At 44.1% G+C, this 25,801-nt stretch overlaps 1 protein-coding gene across 1 annotated transcript in view; it reads right to left on the reverse strand.

Moving 5' to 3' along the window:
* The window catches only part of LOC112226842 (tensin-3), an 83,622-nt gene that overhangs the window by 37,098 nt on the left and 20,723 nt on the right, over positions 1-25,801 (reverse strand). Inside the window, exons 5-13 of the mRNA XM_024391442.2 lie at positions 22,459-22,523; positions 16,475-16,558; positions 15,764-15,876; positions 14,672-14,732; positions 13,024-13,099; positions 12,699-12,828; positions 12,474-12,539; positions 11,838-11,939; positions 1,457-2,713 (exon numbers count right to left, since the gene is read on the reverse strand). Coding sequence (XP_024247210.1) covers positions 1,457-2,713; positions 11,838-11,939; positions 12,474-12,539; positions 12,699-12,828; positions 13,024-13,099; positions 14,672-14,732; positions 15,764-15,876; positions 16,475-16,558; positions 22,459-22,523 — 1,954 coding nt within the window. The remainder of the gene's footprint in view (positions 1-1,456; positions 2,714-11,837; positions 11,940-12,473; positions 12,540-12,698; positions 12,829-13,023; positions 13,100-14,671; positions 14,733-15,763; positions 15,877-16,474; positions 16,559-22,458; positions 22,524-25,801) is intronic.

Consider the following 25,801-nt stretch of genomic DNA (forward strand, 5'->3'; position numbering starts at 1 on the left):
GAATACTTTCTGAAGGCACTGTATATGGCCATTTATCATAGATTGCATTGTTGTAAATAAACCAAACACAGAGTGTTCCTGTACTATACTGTGCTGTGTGTCTAGGCTTTCTAGAGTATGTAGCCAATATGCACAGACAGGTACAAGTATCTGGAATCAGATGGAAAATGCAATGCCTCAAGGCACACTTGTTCCTTGCTTGGAAATTCCTTGGTCCTCCTCCCGGCACTGTGCTCACCTCTTTCTGTTCCCACTGGCTGCTCCAGGTAAATATCTTAAAGTGATTCACACTCTACTGACGGCCAGACCACACTCGCACACTCCAGTTAGAAACAAAATGGTGGACCACAGTTCCAGAGTCAATGAATGCACTGCCGTCCTTGAGTCAACAACATTCACAAGTTTAACAACTTAAGATACAGCTACGTTTGGTGAAATGAAAAAGACAGAACATTTGTGGTTTTAGTAAGAGTGTAAGATTGCATATGCACATTTGAATAGCTAGCTGTAAGATACGTATTGCTGATAGTGGGAAACAAACAAAAGTGAGATAGAGAAATTAGCTGATTTCAGATTACAGACCAAAACAATGTGAATGTCTAAGGTCCAAAGCTGGTGGGAGACCTAGGCAACTTTTCAGTCATTGATAAGTACTTAACATTCCTAGGATTCTTTGGCACATTGTTTCAGTCTGTGTCCAATGGCATAACATCAGTCAGGCCAATATCCAGAGGAAATACAATATTTGGCAGCTGATCTGTACATAAGGGTTATTAGAGGGAAACTATTGTAATATTCAAAACATACAAGTAAGTTAGAATATTCCTCCACTTTTTGGGGTTTTCTATTCTTTTAGATGGACAACATGCAAAGGGACCTGCTGACATGGACTCCAACAGCTGTAATATTCCCTTTAAGATACTGTCTTCTGAAAGCAAGACACGTCAAGCTGGTGTCTCTACTGATAACAGTGGCTTCAGTGAGCACCTGAGCTGAGAGCTGTGAGCCTGGATCTACAGAGCTGATGACAGTCATCTCTCTCTATCTCGCTCTCCGAGTGAGACAGTTGAACACAGACAAGCCTCGACAACGGCCTATTCCTCAGAAACACGCAGAAAACATCTGAAAAGCTGGCAGGATGCCTGCTATTTACATTGGCTAACAGCTCTCGAGGTAGGAGAGAGCAACGGTGTGTTTGAGAAAAGTTAACACTGTGTTGTAAGAGAAGTGAGGATTTGAAAAGAAACATCACCAACTCTTCAATCGTCTCATTGATTTCTTACCACCACCATTTTTTTCACGATGCTCTGCTGTGTGCAGATGTTGGATCACATTTCCACCACCACCACTAACATTACTACCACCAGTACTATTGTAAAACATCACCATTATTACAACCACCACCATTCATATCACCACCGCCACCAATCACCACACCCAGAACTTGCTGTCTTACCTGACGGCTGTGTGCTTTGCAGTGCGGCTGTACTGTTCTCTGTGACTCTGGGACTGACTCCGTTGGGGCACCCGGTGGAGGTGGTGGAGGTGGCGTTTGTGGTGGCTGAGCCATTCACATGCTCCCCGCCGTTCCTCTTGACCGAGCTGGAGCGTGTGGGGACAGGCACGAACGTGGGGTCCAGGTCCATGATCAACTGGTTGAGCTGGTCGATGGAGTTATCAATGTCCACAGTCAAAGAGTTGAACTCTTCGTCTCGGCTGTTGTTGTTATCGTTGACGACTGCAGGAGGCTGCTCGTTGTGTGTCTGTGGTGCCACCACCGTTCTCAAGGCAGCAGTGTTCATACTCAGCACGGGTCCTTGTTGTGACACTGTAGGGGTTGGAGGTTTGGGTGGGCTTCCCCCTTGTGGTTTGTTGTCCCCTAGGTACCTCTCCCTCTCCTCACCCTCCTCGGCCTGCAGGTAGGCGTACTGATGGGCTGCTACCATCTGCTGTTGGCGCACCCAGGTGTGTGTGGAGTAGCTGCCCTGCCGGTAGACCTGCTGCTTGGGCATCGGCATGGCGGTGGCGGGGGTGGAGACCGAGGCACTCCTCTGGCCAAAGCAGCTTCTCCGGGCCTCTGCGTAGGCTCTCTCGTACTCCTCCATTGTGGCCGGGGCTGGGTGGTGGTGCTGGGGTTGGTGGTGGTGGAGCTGGTGCTCCTCTCCCCCAGGGCTACCGAAGCCATCTGAAAGCAAGGAGTTCTGGCTGCTCTTGTGGCAGGAGGACGACAGGGTCCCGAGGCTGTCCACGCTGCGCAGGTCGTGACCCGACAGGAGGACCTCATCATCCAGGATGTCCGTCTCCCTCTCCCTGGGGGGCCGCAGGTCCCCGTTGCCATGCACCTGGGCTGGGGCCCGTTTCTGTATGGTCATCACTCCTGGCCCCCCTCCTCCGCACTCAGACATCTCCTCCAGGCCGAACCCGCTCAGCAGGCGCTTCAGCTGGGCCTTCTCCTGACGGCTGGGGCCTTGCTGGGGCCTGGAGCTGGTGGTTGTGGTGATCGGGGCTGGGGGTTTGTCAGTCCACAGAGAGGTGCTGGACAGGCCTGAGTCGCTGCTGGCTGACAGGGCGTGGTCACTGTGGTCGGGACTGCTGGTGGTAGAAGTGGCTTGGTGGGCTCCACGGGCCAGGGTCATGGTGGTGGATCCTTCCCCGTTAGGGCTCCTTTTGGATGGGGAGGCTTTGTCCTGGGCCAGTCCCTGAGAGCGGGGCACTGGAACAACAAGAGATGCAGCGGCTTCAAGCAGTCAGCTGGTACGGAGACACACACAGACATCACCACACACAAACACATGGACACACATATGTACAGGTAGATGACCACAAAGACGCTCACATGACCACAAAAGACAATCATTTTTTCACATAGACTTAGAAGTTCACTGAACAACAAGTACAGCTGTCTGATAAAAACAAACAGGGTTACACAAACGTACAAAGACACAAATGAACACACACATCAACTGAGAGGTATGGAAATAAGTGAGACATTCTTCTCTCATGACACATTTACAGAGCTGGTGGACAATGAGTAGACTACAGGTTGTAAGAATAGCAAAGCATGGGAACGATCAGCACTTCTCACTGCACATAACAAGAGTGTTCTCCCAGACAACTGTGCACCACTGAATAGATTCCCGTCAATCTCAAACCAAAACGACACAAACGGCAAAACTAATCATGGAGTCTAACCATTCTAATGAAATAAAAGCATAAAACTAGCACTTTAACTCTTATCAAGCACTATAACTCTCGTTCGTACCTTGTGCTGCACGTTAGACAAAGGTGTTCCTCGTGTTCAGGTTATATAAGCAACTGGTAATGAAAGCCAAGCATCCATCCGACTGTCTGCCTGTGAGCTGATATCCGGCAGTCAAGGTACTGTTGAGTCCGTGGCCAGTCAGCCACTATGTTTTGACCCCTGCATTCCTCACCGTGGCGTGATTTACCTACCGTTCCCCGCCGCCCTCTGACCCTGCAACATACTGTATGTTCGACCCTCAGCAGAAAAAGTGAACTACAGTCAGAGGTCAAATGGAAAGCAGCACAGTAAAATCCACCTGCGCCCTCTCTCAGGACTCGGATAAATTACTCTGGGAAAAACAAAAGACTTTGAGTTAGCTAACAGGACAAGGAGCCTGGTCAGTGCTTACCAAATGGAGTTCAAAGTACATATTTCAAGTGCAACCAAAAGCTGTGGTAAAGTCGAGGTTAAAAGCACCATTCCATAATCAGTGTCACTCGCCTGTAGTTCAACAAAGGACATGCCTTTGTCTCAATCTAGCGGTGTGAATGACTTCCCTTTCCTGAAACAAACAGGGCTGTAAGTAGGATCCGAATACTAGACACGCATGATAAATTATACCCTCCCCCTCAACACACACACACACACGGTTCTCTGGAACTCACATCTGGCTCTCTACAGCATGTCTCAGGCCTCCTCACCAGGCTACAGTCCAGGTCCAAACTCTGAGGAGTAGTCCAACAGATCCCTCTACAACAATCCAACTGGCAAGGTGGTAACACTTCTGAAGACATATGTCATCCCTCCACTCTCTCCCTCGGTATGTCACCCTCCCACTTCTCTCTCCCCCTCCCCCCTCCTACTCTTCTTGCACGGTCCCCTTTCTCATTCAAGAAAGTAATGCAGCCACAGCTCTAACCTTCTCATTCAAGAAAGCAATGCAGCCACAGCTCTAACCTTCTTCAAGAAAGCAAAGCAGCCACAGCTCTAACCTTCTTCAAGAAAGCAATGCAGCCACAGCTCTAACCTTCTTCAAGAAAGCAATGCAGCCACAGCTCTAACCTTCTCATTCAAGAAAGCAATGCAGCCACAGCTCTAACCTTCTCATTCAAGAAAGCAATGCAGCCACAGCTCTAACCCTCTCATTCAAGAAAGTAATGCAGTCACAGCTCTAACCTTCTCCTTCACCGACTGCAGGTAAATAAGTGCACCAGACAACCACCATCTCCCGCATACCAATATGGAGAAACAGAGAGATGATATGGAGAGGAGGATGGGAAATGAAGAGTAGGAAGTTTAGCTGACAGATAGTGACCAGGATCAGAAATCCACAGAGGTCTTCCAACCACACACACTGGCTCTACTCTCCCTCTCTCCTAGCAGTGAGAAGGAAGGTGAGGGTGTTTGCACTCCACACAATGGGGGACCTTGAGTTCTCCAAATATGGACAGAAGAATGTAAACAAGTCGGGAGGGGCAAGGGGGTGGGGCCGGGCCCTGGGGTGAGCTGTAATCCGACCTCATGCCCTGGCTGCATCAGGGTACTACTCTGCCAGGAGGGAGGAAGAGAGGGACACAGAGAGAACGAGAGGCAGAGAGGGTCTGAGAATGAAAACAACATTCCTTTCCCTCTCTTCCATCCCTCTTTCTTTCACACCGTAAAGACAGACTTTTTAATTAGAGCAAGCCTACCTTCTAGTTGGGCGCTCTCTGCCGGTTTATGAAACCCCTGGGATAGCCAGCTTGTTTTTCTTTCGCTCTCGTGTATCATGAAATGACATGCCTGGCGTCCGTACAACACCAGCATGGAAACAGATGTGCCCTAACCTCAATTATGGGGTTCAACAATTGTTTTGACAGTTTTTTTTCTATCAGAAGACACACATTGCCAAGACTGAGGTCCATAGATGGTTAACCAAGTATGGCCCCATCAGGTGGTCTTCATCTTTGAACCAGTTCATCTATCCTAAATCTACATTTTATGTCGGAATTTGTCAAACAACTTTTTGTTCTAAATTGTCAATTTTCTTAGGTTATTATGTTGTTAAAAAAACACTTGACACTCTGTAAACACAAGGCAAATGGGAATGTGGCAGCAAAACTGTTGCTCCGACTCTTCTTTACCCCCAGAGGAATTGTTGTTGCTACACCTCCGAAATTACCCTGCTGTCACTCCTGCTCCATTCACATCCATGTTATTACCATCTACCATCCCTCCTCCTCCTCTCATACTGTATGCCAGGCCTGTGAGTCATAAAGCTTATTTAACCCTCAACATCACCATCCTCATTTCTATCACCCCTGGCCTGCGTGGCTTGGCCTATAGCTTCCGTTTGGGCTTCCGTTTGGGGTCCAGCCAGACGGCCCTCAGCTAACACATTCCTCGTTAATCCAGCAGTCAAACCAGGGCCCTGTTCCATGGCTCTGGTTTGACTCACTCTCTTACTGGGAGCTAGATGCAGTAACAGAGGGGAGAGAGAGAGGGGAGCCCTCGGTACAGGACAAGCCTGTTGTGGCCTAGACTTTCTCTTGTAATTGACTCAAATGGGGTTATGTCGACGTTGACATACATTGATTGCTTGGACATCCTCTGATGCATGTACACGTTTTCAAAAAAATGTTTAAAAAACACACATTGGCTGGATTTGTTTCTATTGATGGGGAGGAAATCGATCCCGGAAAGAGTAGAGCAGTTTCCACGATGTTGTGTGAGGTAAAGCATTATATCCCTCAATAAAGAACAACCCATAATCAAACACAATACTTAATTCACACGTGTGGATAAAGCCACATTTTGAATGGGGGGGGAATTTAAAAAGCCATTGAAGTAAATGATGTTGTCCTTCCACATATCTAACACTGAAGTGGTAAGCTGTCTTTAAGCTGATTGACAGGCAGTCAGAGGGACACTGGGAGCTGCCAAATCAAACAGACTGGTAAGTAGCTGCTGAATTCCAGTAGAGCTCCCAGTCTTTCGTCTCTAGTCTTGAGTTTACATGAGAAAACAAGGCTGTAAATATTCCACAGGAATGCCTCACTGACTCAATGAAAAGGAGAAAGTGAAAAATTAGTTTTTTTAGGCTGTTGTTTGCCTTTAATTAATCTTTTCACATCCAATGTTTGCTCTTTCATTACATGCCCAGAGACTCTTGATCTAGCACTTCAAACATAAAAGCTAACCTCACTTTAAGATTGTGTAGTAGTTTCTCAAATAAAGCAACTATAACTAGTTGTCTTTATTATCAAATGGCTTATATTGGTATTGTATATAAAATGCTTATTGTATAACAGGCCTGGGTGGATTCATGTTTTAATGTCACCATATTTCTCTATTCTGGTGAGTTGTTGTGAATTCACCGGCTGAGAGGAAAGATTTGGCAGAGCAGCAAGGGATGCCCTGACAGTGTGTGTGTGAGAGTGAGTGAGTGAGTGAGAGAGAGAGAGAGTGAGTGAGTGAGTGAGTGAGAGAGAGAGAGAGATCACACCCACGTCTGTGTAACTGGGTTGGTCGAAGCACGCCCATTCATTTGATAAAACAATTATAATAATCTCTAGGGAACTACTTTTCCAGTGCTTCCATATTCCCCATGGTACTAACATTGCAAAGAGCATCCAGAAAGTACCTGCAAACAGGCACTGTGAAGGATATACTGCTTTCTCAGGAACAGGCCAAAATCCACGTCATTTGCGTGAAGAAAAATATGGAGAAAAAGGGGGCAGAGGTCGGGCTGCCTTCTGAGAATTCATAGTTAGATATTCCAGGACGTGTACTCAAAGCATCCGCGGACCAACTGGCAAGTGTCTTCACTGACATTTTCAACCTCTCCCTGACCGAGTTTGTAATACCTACATGTTTCAAGGAAGCAAAGATAACCTGCCTAAATGACTACCGCCCCTTAGCACTCACGTTGGTAGCCATGAAGTGCTTTGAAAGGCTGGTCATGGCTCACATCAACAGCATCATCCTGTATACCCTTAACCCACTCCAATTCGCATACCGCCCCAAAAGATCCACAAATGATGCAGTCTTAATCGCACTCCACACTGCCCTTTCCCACCTGGACAAAAGGAACACTTATGTGAGAATGCTGTTCATTGACTACAGCTCAGCATTCAACACCATAGGGCCCACAAATCTCATCACTAAACTAAAGACCCTGGGACACCTCCCTCTGCAACTAGATCCTGGACTTCCTGACAGGCTGCCCCCAGGTGGTAACGTATGCCACGCTGATTCTCAACACGGGGGCCCCTCAGGGGTGCGTGCTTAGTCCCCTCCTGTACTCCTTGTTCACCCACGACCGCGTGGCCAAACACGACTCCAACACCATTATTAAGTTTGCTGATGACACAACAGTGGTAGGCCTGATCACCGACAACGATGAGACAGCCTCTAGGGAGGAGGTCAGAGACCTGGCAGTGTGGTGCCAGGACAGCAACCTCTCCCTCAATGTGAGCAAGACAAAGGAGCTGATCGTGGACTACAGGAAAAGGTGGCCGAACAGGCCCCCATTAACATCGACGGGCTGTTTAGGAGTGGGTCGAGAGTGTCAAGTTCCTTGGTGTCCACATCACCAACGAACTATCATGGTCCAAACAAACCAAGACAGTCGTGAAGAGGGCACAACAACACATTTTCCCCTTCAGGAGGCTGAAAAGATTCGGCATGGGTACTCAGATCCTCAAAAGTTTCTACAGCTGCACCATCTAGAGCATCCTGACTGGTTGAATCACCACCTGGTATGGCAACTGCTCGGCATCTGACCAGAAGGCGCTATAGAGGGTAGTGCGTACGGCCTAATACATCACTGGGGCCAAGCTTCCTGCCATCCAGGACCTATATATTGTCAGAGGAAAGCCCCAAAAAATGTTAGACTCCAGTCACACAAGTCATAGACTGTTCTCTCTGTTACCACATGGCAAGCGGTACTGAAGCGCCAAGTCTAGGACAAAAAGGCTCCTTAACAGCTTCTACCCCCAAGCCATAAGACTGCTGAACAATTAATCAAATGGCCACCCGGACTATTTACATTGACACCCCCCTGCCCATAGCCACTTCACCCCTACCTACATGTACAAATGACCTCGACTAACCTGTAACCCTGCACATTGACTTGGTATATAGCCTCGTAATTGTTATTTATTGTGTTACTATTTTATCATTTTTTATTTTATTTTATTTGGTAAATATTTTCTTAACTCTTTCTTGAACTGCACTGTAGGTTAAAGGCTTGTAATTAACCCTCCTGTTGTGTTCGTTGCATGTTGTGTCCCGATCCAAAATGACCTCCCCATTATAGCTGATTATAAATCCATAATAATAATATATATATTATCACCTAATGTTGTGTTAGATCGGAGTCTCCTGCCTGTTCAGCGCAGCCAGAGCTGCCAGTCTGCATGGAGCAGCCAGAGCTGCCAGTCTGCATGGAGCAGCCAGAGCTGCCAGTCTGTATGGAGCAGCCAGAGCTGCCAGTCTGCATGGAGCAGCCAGAGCTGCCAGTCTGCATGGAGCAGCCAGAGCTACCAGTCTGCATGGAGCAGCCAGATCCGCCAGTCAGCCATGATCTTCCAGATCCGCCACTCAGCCAGGATCCGCCAGTCAGCCAGGATCTGCCAGAACCACCAGCTAGCTAGGATCCGTCAGTCAGCCAGGATCTGCCAGAGCCTACTACCTGCCTGAGTTTCCTCTCAGTACTGGGCTTTCCCTCGGTACTAGGCATCCCCTCAGTGCTGAGCTTCCCCTCAGTGCTGAGCTTCCCCTCAGTGCTGAGCTTCCCCTCAGTCCCGAGCTACCCCTCAGTCCCGAGCTACCCCTCAGTCCCGAGCTTCCCCTCAGTCCCGAGCTTCCCCTCAGTCCCGAGCTTCTACCTCAGTCCCGAGCTGCCCCTCAGTCCAGTGGGGTCCTTGGTGAGGGTTATTAGGCCAAGGTCGGCGGCGAGGGTCGCCAATCAAAGGACGTGTTACAGGGGACTAAGACTTGGTTGGAGTGGGGTCCACGTCCCGAGCCGGAGCCGCCACCGTGGACAGACGCCCACCCGGACCCTCCCCTATGGGTTTAGGTGTGCGGCCGGGAGTCCGCACCTTGGGGGGGGTGGTTCTGTCACGCCCTGGTCTTAGTATTTTGTGTTTTCTATATTTATTTGGTCTGGCCAGGGTGTGACATGGGTTTATTTTGTGTTGTGTTTATGTATGGGGGTTTTTCGTAGGTTTTGGGATTGTGGCTTAGTGGGGTGTTCTAGAAAAGTCTATGGTTGCCTGAAGCGGTTCTCAATCAGAGGCAGGTGATTCTCGTTGTCTCTGATTGGGAACCATATTTAGGCAGCCATATTCTTTGAGTGTTTCGTGGGTGATTGTTCCTGTCTTTGTGTTAGTTGTCACCAGGTTTTCACGGTCCGTTTGTTGTTTTGTAGATTTAAGTTATTTCATGTATCGTTCATTTTTACATTAAAGAACATAAGTAACCACCACGCTGCATTTTGGTCCGCTTCTCCTTCGACGGAAGAAAGCCGTTACAGTTTGGTCATTGTGCTGCCACAGAATTAATTGTGAGCAAGGCCTCAAAAAAGCTTTATGTACCAGAGCTGCAAGAAAAGTTCTATATTATTGAAACAATGTTGCGATTGTTTGTGAGAATGCCAACAGGTGTGGTTCCCGTGGAGGAAAGATTCTATTGCAGAAAGGTTCCTGTGGGGGTTGCCATGGAAGCCAAGAAGGGGAGTGAGGTGTGTGTGTGTGTCTGTGTGCTCAAACACACATGCATGTGGGGGTCTGGGAGAGGAAGTGTGTCCATCTGATGGATGGGCATGTGCCTGAACTCAATTTTATACACTAATTGTAGACTCACCCATTCATTTCTAATGACCGGTCATTTTAGACTGGGAACACCACAGGTTTAATAAAACACACAAAATGTTATGAAAATCATCAACATGTATCTTGTGTGTTCAGATGCCCTTTGTGGACAAAGTCATGGAACCTTATGACAATCATTTTGTGAATTGTTCCAATTCGACCAGAACACAGCAGGAGGGTTAAGCATTTCAAGGTAAGGTCTACTACACCTGTTGTATTCCGCGAATGTGACAAATAAAATTTGATTTGAATCTTCTGCATTTGGTACACCAAGGGAAAGATACTATCTTTAATTTTCTCTGTTTACCATTGTAAATAAAGAATGTTTCCATAGGAATTGCCCTGGTACAAGTAAAGACACATAAACCAAGCCGGTGGAGACTGACTACGTTAATGGTTTTACCTAATGGTAATGGGTGTGTTCCTAAATTCACTCTGGCTATCTACTCCGATTTCGGAGCACTCTCGTCTGAATGTGCCAGAGTGCAGAATAACTGATGAATTTAGCAACGCTCAACAGTGTGCGCTCTGAATTTACGAACGGACAATCTGACAACACTCTGAATTTACAAACACCCAGAGAGCACTAGGAGCGCACTCTGGAACTCCAATTTGAATTCACGAACACGCCCCTAACAACAGGCAGTCAAGCACCCACGCTAACTGGCTAAAGTTGGCAAGCTTGCTACCTACTTCCAGACACCAATGAGATAACAGCTCACTCTGAACATTTTACTCGCCCTTGCAAAGCTGGTTAGGCTGTTTTCATTTTATCCAGAGCATTGGTGGCTAACTATACTGCTGGCAACATTTTAATTACGCTTTCTTACCAATGTTTACTGACATCGGCCATATTCAACTGGTGTTAAGCGATCGTAAATTCACCAGTTATTCTGCGCTCTGGCACACAGACGAGTGCTCAGAAATCGGAGAAGACGGCCAGAGGGAATTTACAAACGCACCCCAAAATCTATCATTGCTCTGCAGTACTGAGTCTAACATGAGGTTTACAGGGTTGCTGTGAGATCTGTCTCACTAGAAGCTCTGCATTGACAAAAATACTGTAGTTGTCACTTGGCCCTCTAAGGAAGGATCTCCATTCATTTAGAAAGCAGACACTTTAACTATGCCACTTGGTTTACATACTTATCTCATATGTATATACTGTACTCGATATCATCTACTGTATCTTGCCTATGCTGCTCTGTACCATCACTCATTCATATATCCTTATGTACATATTCTTTATCCCCTTACACTGTGTATAAGACAGTAGTTTTTTTGGAATTGTTAGTTAGATTACTTGCTCGTTATTACTGCATTGTCGGAACTAGAAGCACAAGCATTTCGCTACACTCGCATTAACATCTGCTAACCATGTGTATGTGACAAATAAAATTTGATTTGATTTGATTTGACTGACCCAGATTTGGTTGGTTTTAATGGGTGTACATGGACCTGTGTTGTTAAAAATGTAGCATGTAGCTAAAATCGAGAGTTGTTCCTGACAGAGAGAGCCTAGATATGGCCCAGAGATTTTACTCATCAAGTAATGCGGTCAGATAAAACTCCTGGCACTATTGGTCAATGTAAGTGCATGATCCACAGATATTGCTTGGTTTATCTTGATGAACTTGGTTGTTAGTTATGGTGGACAATATGATATTAATGCAGAGTGACTGGAAGCTTTATGTTTCACATTGTAATGAGGAGAAGTAAGTCCAAGTGAATGCTGTTACCTTCCGCGTCAATTATGTTCTGGTAAGAGTCCCATCGTGTCAGAGGGTCGGCTGTGTTGTAGTCCACACTTATGTCTGCCCCGTTCTGCCAGCGCTCTGCACCTAAAGGATACCATTTAAAAGCAAGGAATCATTGTGTGACGCTCTTATTTGGTCCAATCAACATCAAGGAATAAGTGGGACATTCTTGTAGGGTTCAATCAACAACAAGGGATCAGTGGGACATTCTTCTAGATTTAAACTTTCTGTGGACAGAAGCCATTTTTGTTTATTTCCTGTAAGTGATTTGTGGCCAGAGTGTTTTCATCTTGCAACTAAGAGCTGAAGGAATGTTACATTTTATGAGTTGTTTAGAGCACATATATGCCCACAAAGACACACACAACACACACAACACACACGCTCCCTCCTGTGGGGCTGGGAGGAAGGGCATGCTGTGCTCCTTTACCTCTCTGTCAGCACACACTTCACACTACATTTCCCCTCTACGGATTTCCACATCCTCATCTCAGCAGGGGGTCGAGGGGAAAAGAGGGGGGATCGAGGGGGGAAGCTGGGTGGTGAAAGGACCATGTGTCTGGAGGTTTTCAAACCCTCTTGCTTTTCTAACTGAGTTATAGGAGTTTAGAAAAATACCTGGGATTTTCTCCGGGCCCTCAGAGAACACCAGCTCCACTTTCCCGTAAGCCAGAAATCTGTGATCTGCAGAGGAAACACAAAGGAATGGAGTGAGTGTGGCTGCATCGGAATGCCACAGAAAGATGAATGATTCTGCCTATGACTGAGAGTAATGGATGAGCCAAACCCAAAGGAAGTCCAGTAGTTTTTTTTTAAAATCCTGTGACGGCAATGTGTGTAGACCTTTATTGGCAGTCTCCATGTCTTCTTTCTCGAACACCAGGTTGTAGCCCTGCACTGCTCCTGTGTGGAACTGGAGCCGGAAGATCGCCTCGCGCTCCAAAGTGACATCACTCTTATGGTAACACTTCACCTGCAGGAGCATGGAAAGACTGGCTGTTGTAACAGCTGTTTGTGTGTGTGTTCATGTGACCTTACAAAAAAAAACGTTCTCACTATTTTATGTGTGTAAGTCTAATCGGTCATAACTTGTATCTTTCTTCTTGTATGGTATACCCAGTACATTCTGTAGGATATGTTATGTGATGCTATGAGACGTTATTCTTACCATGATGTCTCCCTTTAACATCTGAGCAGGTTCCAGACTGATACATATCCTGTCTCTGTGTCCAGGCCCAATGTGACTGGGTAATAGAGACAAACAACCAATCAGAGAGAACATGCTATGATGGCCAGGTTTCCCTGGTGGGCAGATGGCCCAGGTGGACAGAGTTTGCACCATAGACATTAAAACCAGTAGATAGTGATAGCGCTGACGTTATCCACGTATTTCAATGGAAAACTCCCAATAACTCATGAAGGCGGAAGTATTTGAATTTGAAGCTTGCCATATTGTTGAATGAGGCTGAATGGCACCCAGAAATTGCTAAAGATCATGGTGAAAATGGTCGTAACTAACAAAGGATCAACATTATAGTCATTTTCATCCTGCCTGAGAGAGTTAACCCAACACTGCTAGATGACGTCGGCATTAATACCGGAAGACTTGGACATAAACAGCCAAGAAGCGTGTGCATGAGTGATCGGTCTATCTCAACATGTGGTCCTGCGTGATGACAAATATAGTAGTCAGAAGGGATCACTATTTAATGAAATATATCTTGATTTGAAGCGAACTTTTAAATCATTCGCTGTGGGGATTAAACTTGATCATAATAAGCACATTTTAGAGCCCAAAACGTCCGTCTACATTTTTTGAGGTTGGCCGTTCTTGTGATCGTAATTTGCTACATCGTAATTTGCTGTAGTCTATCAGACCAGGGCTTTTGGCACCGCTAGGTTGCTACCAGTGGAGGCTGCTGATAATAATGGCTGGAACAGAGCGAATGGGATAGCATCAAACACATGAAAACCATATGTTTTCTGTATTTGATACCATTCCACTGATGCCGCTCCAGTCATTACCACCATCCTCCCCAACTAAGGTGCCACGACCTCCTGTGGTTGCTAAGTAGTAACCGATCAGCAGAGCTCGTGACGCCACACTCCAGACCGGACACTGGGGGCCTGGTTTGCACCAGGTGAAAAGTGATTGCATTGTTTTGAGACAGGGCTGCCTCCCGGCGCGAGCCGGGCTCCCCGTTCAAAGCCAAAGTCGGCTCAATCCAAACTGACGTATGTCAAGCACCTGGAGTAATGACTGATTCTGAGTATTCACATGCCAAAGTTGTGTTTAGTCTTGGTAAAAACGCACACGTGCTTCATCTGCTGCATTCCAAAGGAAAACTATTATAAAAATGTGTGCACGCCTTGTGGAAAAGACGTGTATTTCTGAATGATGCACCATGCTGCCTGGTTGACATGGGTTACCTTCCCCTGCTCAGACGTTGCATGCATAAACCAAAGGTTGCGTGCCACGTCATCGACTGTGCCGTCATAACATATGATGTGGTTAGCTGATACTTGTCTATCCAGGCGTTGTAAGATCTGGAATGCGTCAGAAACGCCTGGGCAGAGGAACGCACCCAATATGACCGGGCGGCGCAGAGTACTGCTCCATGTACGTAGTCCACTCCTGCCATCTCCACTTTAGCCCAGTCACGAATCATGGGCAAAAGTGATGGTGTATAGCCAGAGTCTAACTCCCTCAGTGACACTCACAGAGAGCCGGGCAAATTAGAACAACAAATTGTTATTAAAAAAGAAAATGTGTCACTTATTGTCAAACAAAATTGGAAACTTAAACGAGTGCTTACTAGACCCCTGAGGAGTAGACAGCTTGCATTCCCTGGTAGACTTTCAGGTATGGCCGACACACTGGGGAAAAAATGATTGTATTATGAGAAGAGAAATATAGTACTGCGAGATCAATTTTGTTGTGGCAAAAGTGTGGAACAAAAATTCTTTGAACATTATTCACATCAATAAACTGCATCGTAAGATGTGTGTATTATCAAGCATTGATTCAGGTAGGTTTCAATTCACAATACGTGCTAACAAAATGGCATAAAAACTTCCCCTCAAGCATCTTGTGGGCTATTACAGATGAATGGTGAATGCTCCATTCTAGTTATTTTGGATCTCAGTTTGATACTAATTATCACAACATCCTTGTTCAGGTCATATCTATGTGGCGTACGTTTCTCAGTAAGCATCGGGGGTTCAGTATTTTCCCCAGCACCTATTCACTATGGCAGGTATCATCAACTAGATTCAGCCAAGTGCCAATTTATTCTTGAGCGGATGGTCGAGGGCAGGAACATTATTCAAAAAAAAATGTATAGACTGGAAATTGACTGCAAGAAGCCCAAACAGATATAACATTCAGTTTCACTGCTTTGCGGATGACACACAGCTTTATTTACCAATCAGACCCGGTGACCAAGCTAGCATAGCTGCCCTTCACAAATTTCTCCAGCTTAATGACAAGAAATCAGAGGTTGATTTATTTGGTTGTTTTATTTGCCACCTTGCAAAAAACCACCCACTGGGCACAGAAGTCATTTCAACGTCTAGTTTTTATTTACATTTGGTTGAATTGTCAACTAACGTAAATTCAAAGTGAAATCAACAAAAAAATTCTCCATGTTATTGGCAGACAAAAAAAAAAAGTTATTCTGTGGTGCGTGTTCATGTATGTGCATGTGCGTGCATACACATGTCAGTCCGAGGGAAAGGACAGGTTCATTTAGCATGCAAGCTTTCAAAAATGCCAATTTCTTTCTAGATAAGCACATAGGGATTTTATTGGTAGTTATTTGTCAGACTTCAAGCTTCTCAATGAGTGGAATTTTTTGTTGTTTTATCCTAGTGGGCCGATATGTGAACAAAAGCAGGTAGTAAGTTACCTCCTGCAGTGTCAAAGTTTGGTATCCCACGTAGAATGATGCAATGCAAGAACAGTGGAGAGGCGTTGATTTTCATCGACCCACTCAGGAGACTGTTCAGGATCCAAACGTACCTGGCATGGCAGAATAGTAGAGATACAGTAATCCACACAATAGCTAGCAAGAGGATCCTCAATAGCTAAACCCCTCTGCATATACTGTAGGTTAAAGTAAACAACAACCGATCACTTACAACAATTACATCAATGGCTGGGCCCAACCATGACAAGTATAACAGAGATACTGTAGCACGCATGGGAATGCTGCTTTTCTGAAGATCCATTGAGGTTGTGTGTTTGTGATGGGGACATTCTTACAAAGGCGCCCAGGGTATGACTGAGTCACAGTGATTCAGTGTGATGCAGCAGGATAAGATTACACCAGGTCACCACGGGATGCCATTCTGTTTCAATTACTCACAATGGCATGATTATCACGGGCCCTTTTCTATGGGAATGAATTAACAAGACCAAGACACGCAAAAGGTTTTCTATTGGCTCAGGTGGGACAGGGACCTGAACTTGCCCTAAGGTGGGCGGAGAGGGATATGTGTGTGGGTGTGTGTGTGTTGGGTGTGGGAAAACACCTTTACCTCACCATCCTTATCACACAATGGGCATTCTCTCAATACTAAAAGAGTAGATTCATATTATGCCCGAGAAGAGGTCTTACCTTTTCTGAGAGGGTGTCATTAATGCTGAGACCTTGTCGTCGTAGTACTTCCTCATTGCAAAGCGGTCCAGGGCCTGATCAGCACTATGCAAGACAGACACAGACATGATTTAGGCTTAAACACTGAGTTACCCTCCTGTTTGGGCTTAAACACTGACAGGGTAAGCATGACAATCATGGTAAGTAAGCTGTAGATAAGAGCTTTAGTTTTAAATAAGAGTGAATTAAACTGAACTGAGCGTAAGTCATCTGAGTATTACCAGAAACCCTCCTGGCTGACTGAGTGGAGTGACACACTGTAAACAAACATTTGCAAATATTCAACACATTTAGAGGGACCGTTCCTCCATACAGAACCTTTCCAGATCCTTGATATCCTTAGTCTGCCCCTATGGACTGCCCTCTTCAATTCAAACCACAGGTTTCTAATCAGGGCATCATGCACCCCAAAAATCTGAGGGGGCACAAAGTACGTGAGGATGGCTGGGGGTTGGTCCATAGGGGGGCCAGGCCCCCATCCATAAATTGGAGAATTTATACTTTTTAAAACGCCTGACACAGCTTTTTCCTACAATCTAGAGCCATAATCATTTCGTTTAACTCTATGTAAAAAAAAAGTATATTTTTCTGCATCTCTAATAATACCTCTTTTTTTTAATAACCTGCATCTCTGCATCTCTGCATCATCAAGCTAACTACTCCAACCTGATTGATAGTCTGAAATAGTTTAGGTAGTTATGAGGGTGGGAGATTGGGAACCTATCTGGGCTAGCTAAAGCAAACTTCATAAATTGAGGCTAGTACTATTACAGAGATAAACACAAACAAATGTTTTATTATAATCATTTTGTAGTTTTTTTAACACTAGAAACGCTGGAACCGCCTTCAAGTCATTCTGACTGCAACATTCTAGCAGTGTAATTAATACATTTCATACATATATACTATTGCAAAAATAACAATTTGGTTGTCTTTAAGAATGCCTTTGGTAACATTTGAATACAATTCTTTTAAAAAGCACATTAGCATTTGCATTGGTTAATGTTATTCTACGCTATATGCAAAAACCAAAAAACATAAAAAAAACACAAAAATGTTTCTAATACGTTTTGAAACATGGTAACAGCTATTTTTTATAACAACAACAATAAAAGAATACCCCAGCCTAAAAAAATAAAATAATCAATTTCAAATGATGACAACATCAGTAGCCTAAACATTATTATAAGTGGCCTTGATGAATAGTAAATCTCAGCACAAAAGCAATGATGCATTCAGAAAGTATTCAGACCCCTTCACCTTTTTTTTAACGTTACAGCCTTATTCTAAAATTGATATCAATCTACATCAATCTACACACACTACCCCATAATGACAAAGCAAAAGCAGGTTTTTAGATTTTTTGGGGAAATGTATTAAAATTAAAAAACAGAAATACCTTATTTACATAAGCATTCAAACCCTTTGCTATGAAACTCGAAATTGAACTCAGGTGCATCCTGTTTCCATTGATCATCCATGAGATTCTTCTACAACTTGATTGGAGTCCACCTGTGGTAAATTCAATTGAATGGACATGACTTGGAAAGGTACACACCTGTCTATATAAGGTCCCACAGATGACAGTGCATGTCAGAGCAAAAACCAAGCCATAAGGTCGAAGGAATTGTCTGTAGAGCTCCAAGACAGGGTTGTGTCAAGGCAGCATTGAAGGTCCCCACGAACACAGTGACCTCCATCATTCTCAAATGGAAGAAGTTTGAAACCACCAAGACTCTTCCTAGAGTTTGCCGCCCGGCCAAACTAAGCAATTGGGGGAGAAGGGCCTTGGTCAGGGAGGTGACCAAGAACCCGATAGTCACTCTGACAGAGCTCCAGAGTTCCTCTGTGGAGATGGGAGAACCTTCCAGAAGGACAACCATCTCTGCAGCACTCCACCAATCAGGTCTTTATGGTAGAGTGGAAAGAAAGTAGCCACTCCTCAGTAAAAGCTACAAGACAACTGCCTGGAGTTTGCCAAAAGATTATCTGGTCTGACGAAACCAAGATTGAACTCTTTGGCCTGAATGCCAAGCATCACGTCTGAAGGAAACCAGGCACCGCTCATCACCTGGCCAATACCATCCCTATGGTGAGGCATGGTGGTGGCAGTATCATGCTGTAGGGATTTTTGTTAGCAGCAGGGACAGGGAGACTAGTCAGAATTGAGGGAAAGATGAACGGAGCAAAGTACAGAGAGATCCTTGATGAAAACTTGCTCCAGAACGCTCAAGACCTCCGACAGGGGGCGAAGGTTCACCTTCCAACAGGGCAACGACCCTTAGAACACAGCCAAGTCAATGCAGGACTGGCTTCGGGACAAGTCTCTGAATGTCCTTGAGTGGCCCAGCCAGAGCCCGGACTTGAACCTGATTGAACATCCCTGGAGAGACTTGAAAATAGCTGTGTAGCGATGCTCCCCATCCAACCTGACAGAGCTTGAGAGGATCTGCAAAGAAGAATGGGAGAAACTCCCCAAATACAGGTGTGCCAAGCTTGTAGAGTCATACCCAAGAAGACTCGAGGCTGTAATCGCTGCCAAAGGTGCTTCAACAAAGTACTGAGTAAAGGGTCTGAATACTTATTTACTTATTTTTGTAAAATTCTAAAAACATTGACAGTGTTTTGGAAATGTTTATGTTTGTGCTTTTCTATTTACCCATTTCAGTGTTCTGTTTGTGCGTCTCTATAAACCAATTTATGTGTTCATGCAAGTGACTGATCGAACGAGTCCTCACTATCAGAATCTCCAATTTGGCAGTGCGTCCAGAACCTTGTTTAGAGAAAGGGATATCTCAGTTTCAAGGTCTCAGCTTAGAGAGAGGAAGCCTTATGAGGTATTGGTCTGTCACATACTGTACATGACCCAGTATTGGTCGTTACATATATGAAGCAAACATTAATTGTGAATGACGAATAAGCTAAATCATGCAAATATAGCTTGTCAATATATAAGGGAACTAACGGGACTGCCCTGTTAGATCTCCTGACAGACGTTCACCATGGTGCATGCATTTTGTTGGAATCTCTCCAGTTCACTGTTAATAAACAATGATTCATTTAAGATTGACTTTGAGTGTCCCTGTGTACGAATTTCCACGGCAACAGCATTCAAAACAAGTAAATTATTGTCAGCCTTTGCTTGTGTGCGTCTTCACGCAGTGGATTTCATTTAGCTGTTATCCCTTGTCCTAACAGAAGACACCATTTTCGAAACTTTCACTTGCTTGACACACTTTGACATATACTCTTTGAAAAAATGCTTCCAAAAGGGTTATTCGGCTGTCCCCATAGGAGAATCCTTTAAGGTTCCATCTAGAACCCTCTGTGGAAAGGGTTCTATATGGAACCTGAAAGGATTCCATCTGGAACCAAAAACGGTTCTTCTAAGGGATCTCCTGTGGACAGCAATTGAACCCTTTTAGGTTCTAGATAGCACCTTTTTTTCTAAGAGTGTACCTTTGTTTGGTTGTATTGTGTAATAGTCTCCAGTTCTCTTTATTGTGTCCTGTCTTTTTTTCATTCTTCAGCCCTGTTGCATGATGGCTGTGCCGGTGCCTTATTTTGCGCAGAGCGAGCTCCCTTCTCACTTTGTCCATGGTGCCGGCCAGACTTGTTTTCTTTTCAAGCAACTTGTTCGCCAATGACAGTGAGGTGAATAAATTGTCCATGGTGACATTTCTCCCCTTGCCAACGAAAGGTTGCGCAAGCCTCATCACCACATTCTCCGAAACTCGCTCACCTGCTGCCCAATGTGGATATTTTCCCAGACATTAAAAGCTGTTCTGCACGTACAATTACGCACGCTCTCACTGTGTAGCCTATTCCAAGTAGGCCAGAGTAGCCTAATAAGATGCTTTGATTCTGTGGACTGATACAGGGTACATTACATTTTAAGATTAGAATTATAATGGATCAAAACAATAGAATGGCCTGCCCTGTTCTTCATTCACAGTTGGGGATTACATACATTTGCATTGTTCGATTTCTATGATCAACTCACCCATTCTCCCCCTTTCTCCCCATCAGACTTTACATCATTTATTTCATTTGTTGTTATATGTGTGGAAATAGTTTTGGTATAGTTTTGGTTCAGTTTCGAGGAAATTATAAGGGTGATTTTCAGCTGGACATTGCACTTTCAACTGTCAAAGAAGGAGCAGAGCAGGCCCTACAGTTGGGAGAAAGAGGGGCAACAGGGAAAACCATAAAAAAACGACATACCCTACTAAAACTGGTTATAACTCCAGTTCTGTTTGTGGTATTAATATTCTAACAATGACAGTGTCTTATATAGACTTATTTAGGAAAAGTCAAGGACAGAGGGTGGCATGACTTTAAAAAAATGGGAGAGTAATAAAAATGACTTCTTTGGCAGTTATAGTGTTAAACGGGACAAATCTGAGTGACATGTGCCTCTGTGCCCCCTATGGGCATGACACCTCTGTTTCCAATCAGGTGCCAATGCCATTTAGCAAACTGTAGGCGGTGCTATGTTCTGATGACATGCAAATATAGCTCTTTGGCCACTCACACCAGTGGCGTAAAAAAATGGAAGCATGTGTAGAAAAGTACCTCATACTTACTCTTAAATATAGTGGTGGATCTTTGAAGTTATAGGGCTATTTTGCTGCCACTGGTTCTGGGGCCCTTGTTAAGGTCATGAACTTTACCTAATTACCAGGACATTTTAGCCAAAAACCTGGTTGCCTCTGCCAGGAGGCTGAAACTTGACCACATGTGGATCTTCCAGCAAGACAATAACCCCAAGCACACATCAAATACACAAAGAAATGGTTTATTGACCACAAAATTGTAAAAATGTAATGGCCATCCCAGTCTCCTGGCTTGAACCCCATTGAAAACCTATGGTTTGAATTGAAGAGGGCAGTCCAGAAACACATCATCTGGAAGGATTCTGTATGGAGGAATGGTCTAAGATCCCTCCCAATATGTTCTCAATATGTTCTCTCATAAAACATTTGAGAAAAAAGCTCATTGTCATTATCCTCACATTGGGAGGGTGCTCAAGTTTTGAAAACAGGGGTGCCAATTATTTTTACCCCTATCCTTTTTTAGATGTTTTATTACTTGTTAAACCCCCTGATCTCTGATCAATTGTATTAGTATAACATAATAGAATTAGCCCATTTTCAATATACTATTTGTATTATTTAATTCATACTGTCTCTTTTGCTCCTCCTTATCAAGAGTGTCAGTAATTTGGGTCCTGAATGTATATTCTGTTTCTCTCTGACACAAAAGCACACACACATGCACGTACATATGCAAGCATGCACACACATACACACACACACACACACACACAAACACACACAACACTTCCCTTGACCTTATAACCCGCTTTCTGCCTTAATGTGTGCTGTCAGTTGATGACTTTAGGTATTGCCCTAGCTGCAGCTCCTCTGAATAGACTTTCAGACGGGAAATGACCATGTGTTAATATCGTTCATCTCCGTTTGTGTAGCTTCATCCAAAAGGAACTGCATGTCCTTGAGGGGAAATGATTTTGAACTCAAGTGCCTTACTGAAACTCACATTTCATTACTAAATTAATTTCCACGTCCATTCAGGAAAAATTGCATTGACCTTTGTGCTAAATTACAAATGGTGTTACGCTCTGTTATCATTAATGTCTCGTGTGTTTATGTTGATTTAGAGTGTGTAAATACTGTAAGCGTTACTCATGACATATGGCTTTCCTTTGATCCCATATCCATAACTATTGTTTGACTCATGCTCTGACACAGTGAAAGGGCTGAATAGGCCAGTAGTGGTCAGGCACTGTGAAAGATTATACTTGTGTCTATATTTATCTGAGATGTGGTTGTAGTTGATGAGGATATAAGGGTTTGAGCAAAGTCACATAAATTAATTGAAGGAAAAGCCATGGGAGCTGCCATTGGTTGCAGCAGTTAGCCTACCTGGCAGATATGTCGGTGAAATGCACAAATGATGAGATGACCACTCCAATTCGGCCTTTCCCACCCTGAAATACAAGAGAGAGAGGAGAAAGAAAGATAGAGAGAGCATTAGCCTACATTACTTTGAGAATGTAACAAGATAAGTCATATTTTGCCACTGCGTAATAATTTTAAAAAGCATTAACATTCTGAATAAACAGCTAATGTTTATTCAGCAAACAAATAGCAATAGTTGTTGAACTCCCCGGAACCATTACCCATGAACCCCATCGCAAAACGGAAGTAGATCCCGCTAAAACTTAAACAAATTTGCACTACCGCGGTGGAAAGTCCTTCGAACCCTAGACACGTTTCACTGCATTTCACAATGTTCGGTTAAACAAGGTACTTCAATAAACATGTGAAACAATGGTAAAACATTAGCAGGGAAAGCTAACCTGTTGGCTAAGTTGCTAACCTCTTAGGACTAGGGGGCAGTGTTCGGAAGTTTGGATGAATGACACGCCCAAAGTAAATCGCCTGTTACTCAGGTCCAGAAGCTAGGATATGCATATAAAAAACACTTTGAAGTTTCTAAAACTGTTAAAATAACAGAACTGATACGGCAGGTGAAAACCCAAGGAAAACCCATCCGGAAAAAGTTTTTTTGAGATCACAGTCCATTTCAATGATTGTCTATGGGATATTCAAAGGAATTCCTCCCAGATTGCAGTTCCTATGGCTTCCACTAGATGTTAACAGTCTTTAGAAAGGGTTTCAGGCTTGTTTTTTGAAAAATGATTGAGTAGTTCTAGTTTTTCCAAAGTGTCTCTCATTAGAAATGTAGTCTTGTTGAGCGCATGAATGAGGTGTGCGCTCTTCCTTATTTATCTTCCCTACTGAACATACTATTCTCTGTTGTAAATTGTGTCATTTATTTAGATATTAGAGTACCTGAGGATTAATTAGAAACATCGTTTGACTTGTTTGGATGTACTTTACTGGTAAGTTTTTGGATTTGTTGGTATGCATGTTGAAAGAGTGGATTACTGAATCAAGCACGCCAACTAAACTGATATTTTTGGGATATAAAGAAGGACTTTACCAAACAAAATGACAATTTGTTGTGTAGCTGGGACCCTTGTGATTGCAAACAGAGGAAGATCTTCAAAGGTAATGGATTTATTTTATCACTCTTTATTACTTTTGTGATGCCTGTGCTGGTTTGGAAAAGTATTTTGGTGTGGGGGCGCAGTCCTCAGATAATCGCATGGTATGCTTTCGCCGTGAAGCCTTTTTGGAATCTGACAAAGCGGCTGGATTAACAAGAAGTAAAGCTTTTAAATGATGTAGGACACTTGTACGTTCATGAATGTTTAATATTACAATTTTGTCATTTGAATTTGGCGTGCTCCAGCTTCACCGGATGTTGTCGATTTTGATCCCGTTAACGGGATCCGTGCGCTTCCCGCAAAGATGTTCTATTACAGTTGAAGTCGGAAGTTTACATACACTTAGGTTGGAGTCATTAAAACTTGATTTTCAACCACTCCACAAATTTCTTGTTAACAAACTATAGTTTTGGCAAGTCGGTTAGGACATCAACTTTGTGCACGACACAAGTTCTTTGGCATCTTGGGAAAATCAAAAGAATTCAGCTGAGACCTTAGAAAACAAATTGTAGACCTCCACAAGTCTGGTTCATCCTTGGGAGCAATTCCCAAATGCCTGAAGGTACCACGTTCATCTGTACAAACAATAGTACGCAAGTATAAACACCATGGGACCACGCAGCCGTCATACCGCTCATGAAGGAGACGTGTTCTGTCTCCTAGAGATGAACGAACTTTGGTGCGAAAAGTGCAAATCAATCCCAGAACAACAGCAAAGGACCTTGTGAAGATGCTGGAGGAAACAGGTAGAAAAGCATCTATTTCCACAGTAAAACGAGTCCCCTGTATCGACATGACCTGAAAGGCTGCTCAGCAAGGAAGAAGCCACTGCTACAAAACCACCATAAAAATGCCAGACTACGGTATGCGACTGCACATAGGGACAAAGATTGTACTTTTTGGAGAAATGTCCTATGGTCTGATGAAACAAAAATATAACTGTTTGGCCATAATGACCATCATTATGTTTGGAGGAAAATGGGGGAGGCTTGCAAGCCGAAGAACACCATTCCAACCATGATGCACAGAGGTGTCAGCATCATGTTGTGGGTTGCTTTGCTGCAGGAGGGACTGGTGCACTTCACAAAATAGATGGCATCATGAGGGGGGAAAATTATGTGGATATATTGAAGCAACATCTCAAGACATCAGTCAGGAAGTTAAAGCTTGATCATAAATGCGTCTTCCAAATGGACAATCACGCCAAGCATATTTCCAATGTTGTGGCAAAATGGCTTAAGGACAACAAAGTCAAGGTATTGGAGGGGCCATCACAATGACCTGATCTCAATCCTATAAAAAATGTGTGAGCAGAACTTAAAAAGCATGCGCGAGCAAGGAGGCCTTCAAACCAGACTCAGTTACACCAGCTCTGTCAGGAGGAATGGGTCAAAATTCGCCCAACTTATTGTGGGAATCTTGTGGAAGTCTACCAGAAACGTTTTACCCAAGTTAAACAATTTAAAGGAAATGCTACCAAATACGAATTGAGTGTATGCAAACTTCTGACCCACTGGGAATGTGATAAAATACATAAAAGCTGAAATAAATAAAAGTGGAAATAAAGTGGTGATCCTAACTGATCTACGACAGGGAATTTTTACTAGGATTAAATGTCAGGAATTGTGAGAAACTGAGTTTAAATGTATTTGGCTAAGGAGTATGTAAACTTCCGACTTCAACTGTATATTGACAAGCTAGTCGAGTGTCCGCTCTAACATTGGAAACACAAGTACGCAAAGATGGAAGGCGGGTGGGAGGAGGCGAGATCAGGTGAGACCATTTAAGCCAATGAGTGGGCAGATACACATGTGAACAACTCCGATATAAAGTCTTTTTTTTTAAGTTGCTGAAATTCCGCATGCGTCTACTTATATGAGTGCATCCGTAACAACCTAACCATTAGGAATCTTGTATTAGATCAAATAATCCTCACGTAGCAAATTAGCATTATTTTTTAAACCAAATTTGACACCCTCTCGTTGACCTACATACAGAAATTATTTTCTTGGGAAAACACTCTAGCTTCACCTCGCTACTTCCCGTCTAATCTCGTTCCGAGATCCTTCCACCCGAATGTGCTGAGCGCAATGGCATGGGGACGAGGTTTCTTCAGGGGAGTATGACTGCCCCCTCTCATGGAAGTCATGGAAGTTTAAGGCCGACCGTGGTACTGCAGGCATTGTTAGCAG

Source organism: Oncorhynchus tshawytscha, linkage group LG28, assembly GCF_018296145.1.
Source record: "Oncorhynchus tshawytscha isolate Ot180627B linkage group LG28, Otsh_v2.0, whole genome shotgun sequence".
NCBI classification, from domain to species: Eukaryota; Metazoa; Chordata; class Actinopteri; order Salmoniformes; family Salmonidae; genus Oncorhynchus; species Oncorhynchus tshawytscha.